General features: G+C 52.2%; 1 protein-coding gene across 8 annotated transcripts in view; it reads right to left on the bottom strand.

The window, feature by feature from the left end:
* Nucleotides 1–12,549, bottom strand: part of PLEKHA7 (pleckstrin homology domain containing A7) — a 262,522-nt gene that overhangs the window by 227,946 nt on the left and 22,027 nt on the right. Inside the window, exon 1 of one of the 8 annotated variants that reach the window (XM_060177094.1) lies at nt 4,502–4,527. The exons of the other annotated variants lie outside the window; for them this stretch is intronic. Coding sequence (XP_060033077.1) covers nt 4,502–4,512 — 11 coding nt within the window. The 5' untranslated portion in view covers nt 4,513–4,527. Of the gene's footprint in view, nt 1–4,501; nt 4,528–12,549 lie in introns of those variants that run through there. 8 annotated transcript variants of the gene reach the window in all.

Here is a 12,549-nt window from a genome sequence, read left to right as displayed (position 1 = left end):
AGTGGTACTAAGACACCAAAGCAAGGTTGCAGGTGTCTCTCAGTCTCTCTCCCTCTTTATCTCTCCTTCCCTCTCAATTTTTCTCTGTCTCTATCCAAGAATAAATAAATAAACAAAAAATAAGCTGACAAAATAGCTCTCCTGGATTACACTTGCCTTACCATGTGTGAGACTCAAGTTTGAGTCCAGGAAGAAGCTTTGGTCCTATGGTGTCTCCCCCTGCCCCTACCCCTTATGTCGCTCTGTCTCTGTCTGTAACAAACAGTTGGGTCAAAACAGTGGTCTTGCTAACAACCAACCAAACAGGACTTCTCCTAGGAAACCCTCTTATGCTCGGACCTCCGGCCCTTGGTGGCTCACACGTGGTTCTCTGTGCCTGGGCTCTGACCTTCCTCACAGGCTTCCTCTCCCTCACGCACATGAGCCCGGCACTCTACCAAACCAAGCCGCTCCCCCAGTCCGATTTCATTACACACTGCTTCAGTCTAGCTTTTCCATCTATGGAATAAGGATGGGCAGCAATTCTGAGTACACCTGAAACAGAGCCTGCCTAGAAAAAACTAGCTGAGGGAGGGAGAGAGCACAGCTGTAGACACAAACAGGTGTAATAGGAGACAGGACAGTCCACTGAGCAGAGCCTTTCCCTTGCCAGGCATGGGGGGGGGGGTTGGGCGGGGTCTGTTTCTGAGTTGCCCAGCGTCCACACCCAAGGGAGCTTAGAGGGGAAGAGAAGGGGGGAGCCCGCTGCTCATTCATCATTCATTCAGGGATTCTCTGTGGGCTCACCGAAGTTTCTCAACACACAATGAATGAATGAATGAATGAATGAATGAATGAATGAATGAATGAATGAATGAGAGAAAATACAAATGAGGGCATGGCTCAAAGCTTCTGTGAGAGGTGGGAATGGAAGGTTTCCTGCAGTGGCCTCTGAATCCTAAAGATGGCTGGGAGAGTTCTGGAGTGAAAGAGGGGCAAGAGTAAAGGCTGAGCCAGAGAAATAGCTCACTTGGGTAGACCGGGCGCTACTTTGCCATGTGCTCCACCCAGGCTGGAGTCTGGCCTTCACTCCACTGGAGGTGGAGGAAGATTTGGTGCTGTGCTCTCTCTCTCTCTCTCTCTCTCTCTCTCTCTCTCTCTCTGTATCTGAAATAGTCACCCCAGAGCAGTAAAGCCTCGCTGATGGCAAAAAGCAAAGGCACAGAAGCGAGACAGTGCTGCCAAAGACGACGCCGTTGCTGCGGGAACTGATCAGAACAAGGTGCGTGGTGTGATCTGACAAGATCGTTGATGATGAGCACCTGGGGGCCCTGCGCTGGTGGCTCATTAAGAAGAGAAGCTCCTTCCCTGGGCAGACGACCTCACCAGTATGTCCTGGAACTTCACCTCCCACGAGTCCTGCCCCACTAGGGAAAGACAGAGATAGGACGGGGGGGGGGGGGGGAGGTATGGATCTACCTTCCAACGTCCATGACCAGCAGAGAAGCAACTACAGGAGCCAGACCACCCACCTTCTAGAACCCTCAAAAAAAATTTGGTCCATACTCCTAGAGGGGGAGAAATGCCGGGGGTGGGGAGATGACCAGAGGGCTCTGGGCTCCAACTCCATCAGGACCCAGAATGAGAAGAAGAAAAAAAAGAAAGTAGTAATAAGAGTAGGTATGACTTGGAAAGGAAGCGAAGGCAGGACCATGGGGGTGGGGGGAAATGGAGAAATATATACAAATATAGACAGATAGTTGTAGAAATAATAGTTAATCCATATCTGTGACCTTGGGAATACTACTGTAGCTTCCCATGGAGGGAATGGGGATACAGAATTCTGATGGTGGGAATGGTGTGGAATTAATTATACCTTTGTTATCTTATAATTTTGTAAATCAATATTAAGTCACTAATAAAATTAGGAGAGAGAGGGTCATGAAAGGAGGACAGGACCGAGGCTGGACACCTAGTGTGACCTTTATCAGGGTACTTGAGAAAAACACTGTGGAGGGCAGCCTGGGAGGTGGTGTAGTGGACACTGGACTCTAGTATGCAGCCCCAAGTTCTATCCCGAGCCTCACGTATACAGAGCGATGCACTGGTTCTCTCTACCCCCACTTCTCTTGTTAATAAATAATAAGCTAACTTTTTAAAAAAGAAAAGTACTGTGCAGGGACCCCTTTACCAGCCACAGGTACCAGACCCAACAGAGACGAGAGGCAGCCACCAGGAGCCCTAACAGACTGCGAGCCGTTGGGAGACGTGCAGCCTCACTGAGCCTCGTGGGGGCAGCCAGATGGCCCCAGAGCCAAGGCGCACTGTGTGCACCCAACAATCCCACTCCCCTCACCTCTGGCGGATGGCTGGCTGGCAGGGGTAAGGAGGGAGTTGAGGGCGAGAAATGAAGAGATGCACTCACTACTGATTTCGTTTTCACTTTGAGGACGCCAGTGGGGAGGGAGGAGAGGCACCTGGCCCAGTGGTGGGGAGACCTGGCTGGTATTCCAGCTCTCAGCAATGACCTGAGTGACCTTGGGCAGGCTGCCCCACCCACAGGGCTCAGTTTCCCTGGCTGTAAAACAGGGTTGCCATTATGAACCCCACCCCAGCCCAACCCTAACAGTAAGTATCCTGGGCAGGTTCCGGTCAGATTGAGTCTGAGCTGCGCAAGGCTCTGCAAAGCACCCACTGTGTGCTCTTCCTGGTTCCAGAGGGGAAGTGGGAAGAGGACACAGCCGCCTGGCTCCCATCCTGTCCACAGGGAAGGTTTTAACCAGGTAGACTCAGCTCAGGACTCCAGGATGGGCATTTTCAAGCACATTCCCTGGCCAGTCTGACTGCCAGCCCCACCCAGCCAGGGGAGGGGGAGCAGAAGTGGTGAGTAGTTTTCAGCCCAACAATCCATCAAATTAATTGCCCCAAATGGGGAGCCTACAGGCCTTGCAGCCTTCTGAGTCTCCCCTAATCCTCCGTGGCCCTAATCTCCTAATCTCCAAAGAAGGAATGTGGAGGCTGTGATCTTTTCTGCCCACAGTGCTCAGGGGCAAAGCCTCAGGAAAGATTTCAGTTTCCACCTGTGGTTACCGCCCAAAAGTCCTCCCTCCAACACACACACTCAGCCAGGGCAGACTTCACCTACCAGCAGGCAGCCCAGCTAACCTTGGCCTTGACTCAGACCCAATAAGGAGACCTGCCTAACCAGCCCCTTTGGTAAATATGACTTTTTTTTTTCTTCCTGCCACCAGGTGCCACCAGGGTTATAGATGGGGCTCGGTGCCGACACTATGAATCCACCACTCCCAGGGGCAATCACTTCCTTTTTTTTTTTCTTTCTATTTTTATTTGTCCTGCAGAGGGAAATTGAAAGAGGAGGGGAAAGAGAGGGAGAGACAGAGATAGACACCTGCAGACTTGATTCACCACTCATGAAGCATCCTCCCTGCAGGTGGGAAGCAGGGGCTTGAACCCAGATCTTTAAGTGATATATGCACTTGACCAAGTACACCACCAACCAGCTCCCAGTAAATAACAATGTTTTGCTCTCTTCTTTCTTCCTTAAGAGAAATAACCTGCCAGGAGGCAGAACCAGGAAAAAAAAAAAAAGGCTTTGGGGCAGACTCATTCACCTACAGGGCACAATGACAAGTCCTGGATGAGGAGCCCAGACATAGGTTCTAACCACTGCCCATACTTTACCTGCGAGGCAGCCCTCTGGTTACCTCTGTGGCACCTCACCTCCACCTGAGAAATCAAGGCAATGGGAAGAGGCCCCGGAGATGTCTCCCTGTCCCTGCCTCTTCCTAATCCAGGTTTTGTTTGTTTGATCTTTACTGGATAGACAGCCAGAAATGGTGAAGAAGGGGGAGGTTGAGAGGGAGAGACAGAGAGACACCTGCAGCCCTGCTTCACCAATTACAAAGCTTTTCTCCTGCAGGTGGGAACCGGGGACTTGAACCCAGGTCCTTGTGCATTGCGACATGTGTGGTCAACCAGGTGCGCCACCACCCAGCCTCCCACCCAGGTCTCACCAGCAGACAGCAGCAAGCCTCAGTCTCACTGCTACGTTTCCTCTACTGTCAGGAAGAGCAGTGTTCCACGAAGAAGCAGTGCCCCACCCATCCAGCACCTGATTCCCTTCCTCCATACCATGCCTGCCCCATGTGTGCCTCTGCTAGGCCTTTCTCCCTTCCCTACACAATGAAGTCTTTGTTGAGGCCCTGCTCCAAAGTCACTTCTCCCAGGAAGGCTCCCTGGACCCCTCCCTCCTCCATACCTGGCCAGTCTCTCCTTTGACCTAGAGACGGGGGACGCTCTGGTGCACTGCTAGTGACAAGGAACTCACTTCATCACCAAGTGTTTCAGAGGCCTCTGGGGGAAATCTAGAGCCGACCAGGTGTGCCACTCACTGGGTGACGCTTCCTTCCCAGGCTCCTGAAGCTTGTTAAGTGGCCAGAACAGCGCTGTTAACATCCCATGTTCGAACACTCTCTCCTTGATAAGCAGCTTCCTCACTCACCTTACAAGCATTCAGCCGGAGAGGGATCGATGGGATCCCTTCTTTCAGAGAGTAAATGTGCTGAGCCAGGGTTCAAACCCGAGTTTCCCACCTTTCCTAGAGGTCCATGCAACCCTGGAGCCCCCATAGGAGATCTGGGCTTGGCAAGAGACGCAGTCTAAGCCTTCCCCACGGGACCCCACCCTCTCGCCCCTGGGAGCCACACCCCACACAGCAGACAGTCCCAATGGGGCGCCTGGGCAGGATGGTAGAGGACTGACTCTTACTCCCCACTGCTGCCTCCGGGCCCGCTTATCTCCAGCCAGTGACTCACCCTCAGGTGTTTCACAAGGTTCCACCATAAGCCCGGGCTTACTCAAAGCTTCCTCCCTCTAGCTCCTTCCTTTCTTCCTTTCTCCCTATCTTTTTTTTTTCAAATATTTATTTATTTCCTTTTTGTTGCCCTTGTTTTTATTGTTGTTGATGTCATTGTTGTTGGGTAGGACAGAGAGAAATGGAGAGAGGAGGGGAAGAAGAGGGGGAGAGAAAGAGAGACACCTGCAGACCTGCTTCCACCACCTGTGAAGCGACTCCCCTGCAGGTGGGGAGCCGGGGGCTCGAATAGGGATCCTTAAGCCCTGTCCTTGTGTTTTGCACCACGTGCGCTTGACCTGCCGCGCTACCGCCCGACTCCCTCTCTCTATCTTTATAGTGAGACAAAGAGAGAAGCTGAGAGGGGTAGGAGGAGATAGACAGAGACACCTGCAGCCCTGCTTCACCACTCCTGAAGCTTTCCCTCTGCAGGTGGGGACCAGGGGCTTGAACCCGGGTCCAAGCTGTGTGTACTGTGTGCGCTCAACTAGGTGCGCTACCGCCTGGCCCTCCCTAGAGCTTTCTCGGCAAACAGGGCTGAGTAGGACTGAATAGGCTCTTCCAGGTCACAGTCCTTCAGGTACTTGTCTCCCCTCTCCCTGCTTCACTGTGGAGCTCCTCTTCCCATCAGAAAATGCCCGCATCTGTCACAGCAAGGGCCTAGCAGGCAGGTGTGAACGCACAGTAGGTGCTGGGTAAGTGACAGCTTCATGATTACAGGCACAGGCCCAAGGCACCTTCCTGACTCTTCTTCTTCTTCTAGCGTTTGCCTTCCTGACTCTCAGACCAGGGGGAAAAATACCGCCAGGTGCCATGGTGCCTGCCGGATGGTTCCACTTCAGATGCCTGCAGACGTCATTCGCACACAATTCCTGTCAGACCCACAGCCTCAGTTAAAGTTTAAACGTCCTGTGCAAGGTCCTTCAGCAGATCCTGCATATAAATGACCCATCACCGAAATAAGTCCTGAAGGCCTCCAGGTAAGATCAAGGGAAAAGGACAGAGCAAAGGAAAAAGCGAGGCAGTGGGCCTGAGAGAAAAGTGAGAGCAAGGGCTGGGCGGGGGCACAGTGGCGGAAGAACTGGATTTGGATCTGCAAGCCTGAGTTCCCCAGTTTGATCCCCACAACACACGTGCCAGAGCGCTCCCTCCCTCCACCCATCATTTTTTAAAGAGGAAAGAAAAAGAAAGAGACGCCGGGAGTCGGGCGGTGGCACCTGCAGGGGAGTCGCTTCACAGGCAGTGAAGCAGGTCTGCAGGTGTCTGTCTTTCTCTCCCCCTCTCTGTCTTCCCCTCCTCTCTCCATTTCTCTCTGTCCTATCCAACAACGACGACATCAATAACCACAACAATGTTAAATAAGGGCAACAAAAGGGAAAATAAATAAATAAATACAAAAAAAAAAAAAAACCTTGAGGTTTAAAAAAAAGAAAAGAAAAAGAGAGGCCAAGCTATGGAGCACCTGGCTGAACATACACATCACAGTGCACAAGGATCCGGGTTCGACCTCCCAGTCCCTTCCTGCGAGGAGGAAGCTTCACAAGCCGTGAAGCAGGGCTGCAGGTGTCTTTCTTTCTCCCTGTCAATTTTTCCCCTCCCCTCTCAATTTCTTTCTGCCTCTATCCAAAAGAAATAAAGAAAATGTAATGAAGAACAAAGAAAAGTGGGCGCCTTCTCTCTTTTGTTTTGTCTTCTTGTTTACTCTTCCTGGGGGGCACGGGAGGAACTGGGGGGAAGGCAGCAAGGGTGATACTGCAGGCTGTCAAAAACTCCTGACCTATTTGTCTATGCAAAAACGTGTCATGACTTTTCTGACAACCCGTGTCTTTCTCCTTTCTTTTTATGTGCCTCCAGGGTCATGGCCGGGGCTCAGTGTTGTCACCATGAATCCACTGCTCCCGGCAGTCATTTTTTTCCACTTTCCTGGATAGGAGACAGAGAGAGAGAGAGAAATTGAGAGAAATGGGGAAGACAGGGAGAGAGAAAGAGACACCTGCAGACCTGGTTCACCACTTGTGAAGCTTCTCCTTACAGGTGGGGAGCCGGGGCTCAAACCGGGATTCTTGAGCGATCCTTGCGCTTAGTAACGTGTGCTTAACTGGGTGCACTACCTACCACCTGCCCCTGCCCCCACCAACAACTCAATATTCAATCTGTGAGGAGTTGCGGTACACTGTGAAGAACAAAACTTGACTATTTTTCCCCCGGAGTCTCCGTTTAAAGTTGATAAGCACACAGGTTCCATGCATTCAAACCTAGTCTTCCCAAGTCGGCCAGATGGCTCTCCCGGATAACAGCACCTGCTTTATAGAAAGCATTCGACCCAGGTTCTAGCCCAGCATCCGCCACACTGGGGGAAGCCTCGGTGCTGTGGTATCTTTCCCTCGTTTTCTCTGTTTCTATCTGAAAAAGTCACCTGGAGAAGTGAAGCCCTGGCAACAACAGGAAAAGAAAAATAAACATCTAGCCTCTCCCTCTTACTCCACTACTCTCATTGTCCTGCTTCCCCCACCACTGACTGAGCACACCAGTCTGGACACCAGACTCCTCTGCCCATGGGGAGGGGCTGAGGCCACGGAGACTGACGGGCTGGTGGAGACAGATCAGCAGGGCCAGGCCACCCTCAGCAGCTCCCTTAGGGGACGTCTGAACAAGGGTGGGTGGGTTCCCCTCCAGGGAGTTACGCTGTAACGAGGTCACCCCTCAGACACTCACACCACCCGCCCTGCAGCTCCGTCTCTATTTTAGGGCAGAAGTGCTGCCAGGCAGTAGTGTGGGTTACCCCAGCCCCCTCCCCTGCCGGATGGGATCACTTGCAGGCTAAACCCACTTCCTCCAGAGCCAACCAACAGGTGCCCAGGACAGTTGGAAATTGGGAGATGACCCCCCCCCCACACACACACATATCCCAGCTTCCTCACCCACAGCCACAGTGGGGTCCCCTGGACTCACATGGGCCTCAGGATTAAGCCCTAGCCGCTATGAGCACTCTTTGCTGCAGCCTCCTCCCCTCTGCTTGTCCTTGAACACACCAGTCACTCTCCCTTTTTTTTTTTTAATTTATTTTTCCTTCAAGGTTTCTTTCACTGGGGCATTGTCACTCCTAACATATTTTTTCTTTACTCTCTTTCTTTCTCTTTCTTTTTTTTTTTTTCCAAATAAAGGGTAAGAGACAGGGAGAGGCACATGGGGAATGGGCAGTGGTACACCTGGGTTAAGCACATACATTGCCAAGCACAAGGAGCAGCACAAGGATCTGGGTTCGAGCCCCTGGCTTCCCCACCTGCAGGGGAGATGCTCCACAAGTGGTGAAGCAGGTCTGCAGGTATCTTTCTCTCTATTTCTCTATCTCCCTCTCCTCTCTCAGTTTATTTTTGTCCTAGCCAATATAAAATGGAAAAGAAAAAAAAAAACAGTTGCCAGGAATAGTGGATTAGTAGTGCCGGCACCAAGCTCCAGCAATAAACCTAGAGGCAAGAGAGAGAGAGGGAGAGAGAGAGAGAGAGAGAGAGAGAGGAAGAGGCACCATGGCACCTGTCCACCATTTTGCATGGTGCTCCTAGGTGGTGGCCAGCAGCTTGAACCCAGGTCCTTGCACGTTGTGAAGTGTGCACTCCACCGGGTGAGCCACCTCCTGGCCCCTAACACGTCATGCTCTCACACAGCTCTGCCCATGCTGCTGCCTCTCCCTTGAACATCCAACTCCCATGTGTCACCTGACAAACTTCTGCTTGTTCCTCAAGTTGCAGCTCAGGCTCCCCCAGCTCCTGGAAGCCTTCCCTGGCCATGCTTACTTCCTGCCCCTGCAGACCCCATGATCCCTGGAACAAATCATGCGTACAGCATCCTCTAGTGGTTCACAATCTGCATCCCGGCAGAGCAGGACACCAAGGGCACTTGGACTTACTGGCTGAACGCCTGCAAAGTACCAGCTACCTTCTCGAGAGCCAGCAACGTACCTAACTGCTTTGTCATGTGCACAAGCCAAGTTTGAGCTTCCCGCCACCAACCCTTCCCCAGTGCATTAATGGAAGCTGCAGTGCCGTGGTCCCTCTCCCTCCCTTTCTGTCTCTATCATTAAAAAAAACAAAAAAAAAGAGAGAGAGTGGAAGGAACCAGGTGGTGGCGCACCTGACTGAGCATGGTTTTGTCAAGAAAAGACAAAATACCTTGGTGCTAATGCTCAGATGTAGTCAACAGAGCTGTCTTCTGGGAACTGAGCAGTACACAGAGTTTCCCCCTCAGCCACTGCACAAGCACCTTAGGGCAGACACCAACATTTGTGCCACCTTACAGTTGAGCTGCTAGGCCTGTGTGCTCACACATGACCCTAGCCTGCTTGTCTGAAAGATGGAGTGGGAACAGGCATTAGCCCACGCAGCAGGCAGGACTTCCCAACGGGAAGGAGCCACAGAGCATCCCAACTGCCTTGAGCAACAGGTGGGGGACTAGGACTGGGGTCACATCCAGCTCAGGAAAGGCTTTAGATGAGCAGGGAGGGTTGGGAAGGCAGGGAGGGCCAGGAAACTTATCAACCCTGGGTCTCCCATTCTCTCTCTCTCTCTCTCTCTCTTTCACTGCCTGGAACAGTGAAAACACACATATATGAGGCCCCTGTCCCACTCATAAATAATTAAAACCCACCAGTGATAATAATAAAAGGAGTCAAGTCCAAAGCAGAGACTTAGGCTAGAAGAGCTTGTTTAAAGCAAAAGACAATACAAGGGGAATCTTCAATGACTGCTATAGATCTGGGATTCAGAATGGGGAAGGGAGAAGCAGTAAAGGGGGGGGGCTAAGTTCCTGTGGTGGAAAAGGATAATGAAGGCCCAGTGGCAGTGCACTTGGTTGAGTTTGCATGCTAAAATGTGCAAGGACCCGGGTTCAAGCCCCCACCTACAAGGGAAAAGCTTCACAAGTTGTGAAGCAGGTCCGAAGATGTCTCTCCGCCTCCCTCTCTATTTCCCCCTTCTCTTTCAACTTCTGGCTGTCTCTATCTAATAAATAAAGACAAAATGAATAGGATAGGATAGAGTAGGATAGGGATTTGGTGGAGGGTAAAATGTACTGACACCCATCTTGGGGACATGTGGAAATGCACTCTGGTGATGACACAATCTTGTAAACCAACATCCCTTCAATAAAGTGACACAGAAGTTGAAAAAGGAGGAGAAGGAGGAAGACCTTGTTTCTTCTCCCAGACCCCAAGTTCTTCACAGGAACCTCTGGCGTCCAGACAGGGGTGGGGAGCAGTTCAGAGAGCAGGCGACGTGTCCATTCACCTGGCACTCTGGGCAAAGGGACGATGGCAGAGACTCTGGGTTTCTCAGCCAGAGTCTGAGCTCAGGGACAACCCTCCACACTGAGTCCAGACAGCGGTAACTGAGCAGTCCACACACCCTCCAAGGGGCTCGCTGCGAAGCCCCAGAAGGCAGGAGCTGACAATTCCCAGCCAACTGCCCCAGCTCCCTGCAGGAACTGACCCAGCAGAAGGCTCACAGGGCTCACTCTCAGGGAGTCATAAGTCAACAGCTCCACCAGGTCTCACCCTGCTCTCCAAGGGCCACAGCCCCTCGGTGCCTGGGGCAGCTTGAGTTTTGTCCCTGAACAGAAGGGACTCATCCCCCTGCATAGCACCACCGCCTCAAAGCAGGTGAAGACAGGCCAAACAGAGCACAGAGGGACCATGAGGACCTCTCAGCCCCAGCAACAGACATCTGTGCTTCATCCTCATCGCTGAACCCGGGTCATGAAAGGACCCACCTCAGAGAAAAAAGTTTGAAGATCAATGAGTCCGTGTGTACTAAGCCCTCAGAATGGTGCACATGGTGACCACTAAGCAAACATGTAAAATAAACAAACAAAAAAAGAAGCAACCGAATTTTCAGGGTGACAGTCCTTCTGTCCCAGAGCTCAGCTGACTGCACCACAAACTCTAAAACAGACCTTCGACAAAACATCCTCAAACGTCTCCACTGAAAGGCCAAGCAAGAGCATGGCACGGCACTGCACGGCACGGCACAGCTGCTGCATGCAGGTTGTCTGAATGGAGAAGAGTGCCCTTTGTGTTCTAACTTAAATATCTGTCTCTTCACAGAATGGGAAGCAGTCACACTCCTCTCCCCCAAAGAAACGACATCCCCTCTGAGTTGAGAAGCCAGCTGGTGCCTAACACAGAAATGCAGCTTTGTGTTCTCAGGTGAGACGGGCTGGGGTGGCTGAGCCCTCTCGGCTCCACCCACACTCTGGCGCTGAAAAGTAATCATCAAGGCCCGGAGACATGGATGTCATTTCAGGTGGCACCGAGGCCATTTAGAAATGCCTTACTGGGCACAGCGCTTGCAGGCAGCTTCACAGCACACGTCTCTCTAGCTCTTCTAAATCTCCAGGTCAAAATGTGTCAATAGAAAGCTTCTCAGGGACTTGGACTGGGTTTGGTGTAGTACTGCACCCAAGTAAAGGCTATGAGGCGGGAGGATGGTTCAGGTCCTGGAACATGATGGAGAGGAGGACCTAGGTGGGGGTTAGAGCGCTATGTGGAAAACTGAGAAATGTGTCACATGTCACTGTAAACCATTAATCCCCCAATAAAGGAAATTTCCTGCAAGGGGCATTGAAATAGCCCAGTTGGATAGTGTATTGCTTTGTCATGTGCACAACGCAGGTTCGAGCCCAGCCCCCACCACAGTGAAGGAAGTTTCAGTGTTATCCCCGTCCCTGTCTCTCCGTCTCTCTCTCTCTGCTTCTGTCTAGAAATAGTGGGCCAGAGAAATGGCTCACTTGTATAGTGTGCTTTTTGTTCCTATCTAAAAATACAAAGAAATTAACAAATAACAGAGGGTAGGGAGAAAGGGGAAGGGAAGGGAAGGGAAGGGAAGGGAAGGGAAGGGAAGGGAAGGGAAAGAGAAGGGAAGGGAAAGAGAAGGGAAGGGAAAGAGAAGGGAAGGGAAAGAGAAGGGAAGGGAAAGAGAAGGGAAGGGAAAGAGAAGAGTGGAGGAGAGGAGGAGAAAAGGAAGGGGGAGGGAGAGAGGTGGAACAGAAAGGAGGGAAGGGGAGAGGAGGAGAGGGAAAGAGAAAGGAGAGGAGAGGAGAGGAGAGGAGAGGAGAGGAGAGGAGAGGAGAGGAGAGGAGAGGAGAGGAGAGGAGGAAAGGGAAAAGGAGAAGAGAGAAGGAGGAAGAAGAGGAAGAAGATAACCACTTTCCATTCCTCCCCTGGGCCCTGCCACTGACTCTGTGCACTCTGTGTCCCTCCTCACCTCAAGTTAACCACCCCCCCACCAGCCCTCTCTCCTTGCAGGCCTGGCAGTGCCAAGGGGGCACACGCAGTGTCAGCTCCACCAGCCCACACCAACTGGCTCAGCAGCAGCTCTGGCCTGACAGGCCCAGGGAGCTGGGGAGCCACTGTTCAGAGCTGCAATCCTGTCCCCCTCCACACTGCAAGGCCAGTCACCTCCACAATGATCTCTTCGTCACCACCGTTCACGGGCCACGTTTCTTCTCCCCGACAGAGAGAGCACTGACACTCCTCAGTCCATCTGTGAGGCGTCTGGCTGCTAGGGTGTCAGTGGCGGTCACTCACAACAACCCGGCTGTGCCCTCAGGAGGGAAGACGCAGAGGCGTGAGCCGGCCAGCCTCCTCCCCACCCCCAGGCGGGCGCGGTCCCCACTCACAGGTCACCCACAAGATCGGCCCCACC

Source organism: Erinaceus europaeus, chromosome 17, assembly GCF_950295315.1.
Source record: "Erinaceus europaeus chromosome 17, mEriEur2.1, whole genome shotgun sequence".
Classification (NCBI taxonomy): domain Eukaryota; kingdom Metazoa; phylum Chordata; class Mammalia; order Eulipotyphla; family Erinaceidae; genus Erinaceus; species Erinaceus europaeus.
The sequence above is the reverse complement of the archived record's forward strand: the minus strand, read 5'-3'. Positions and strand labels throughout refer to the sequence as shown.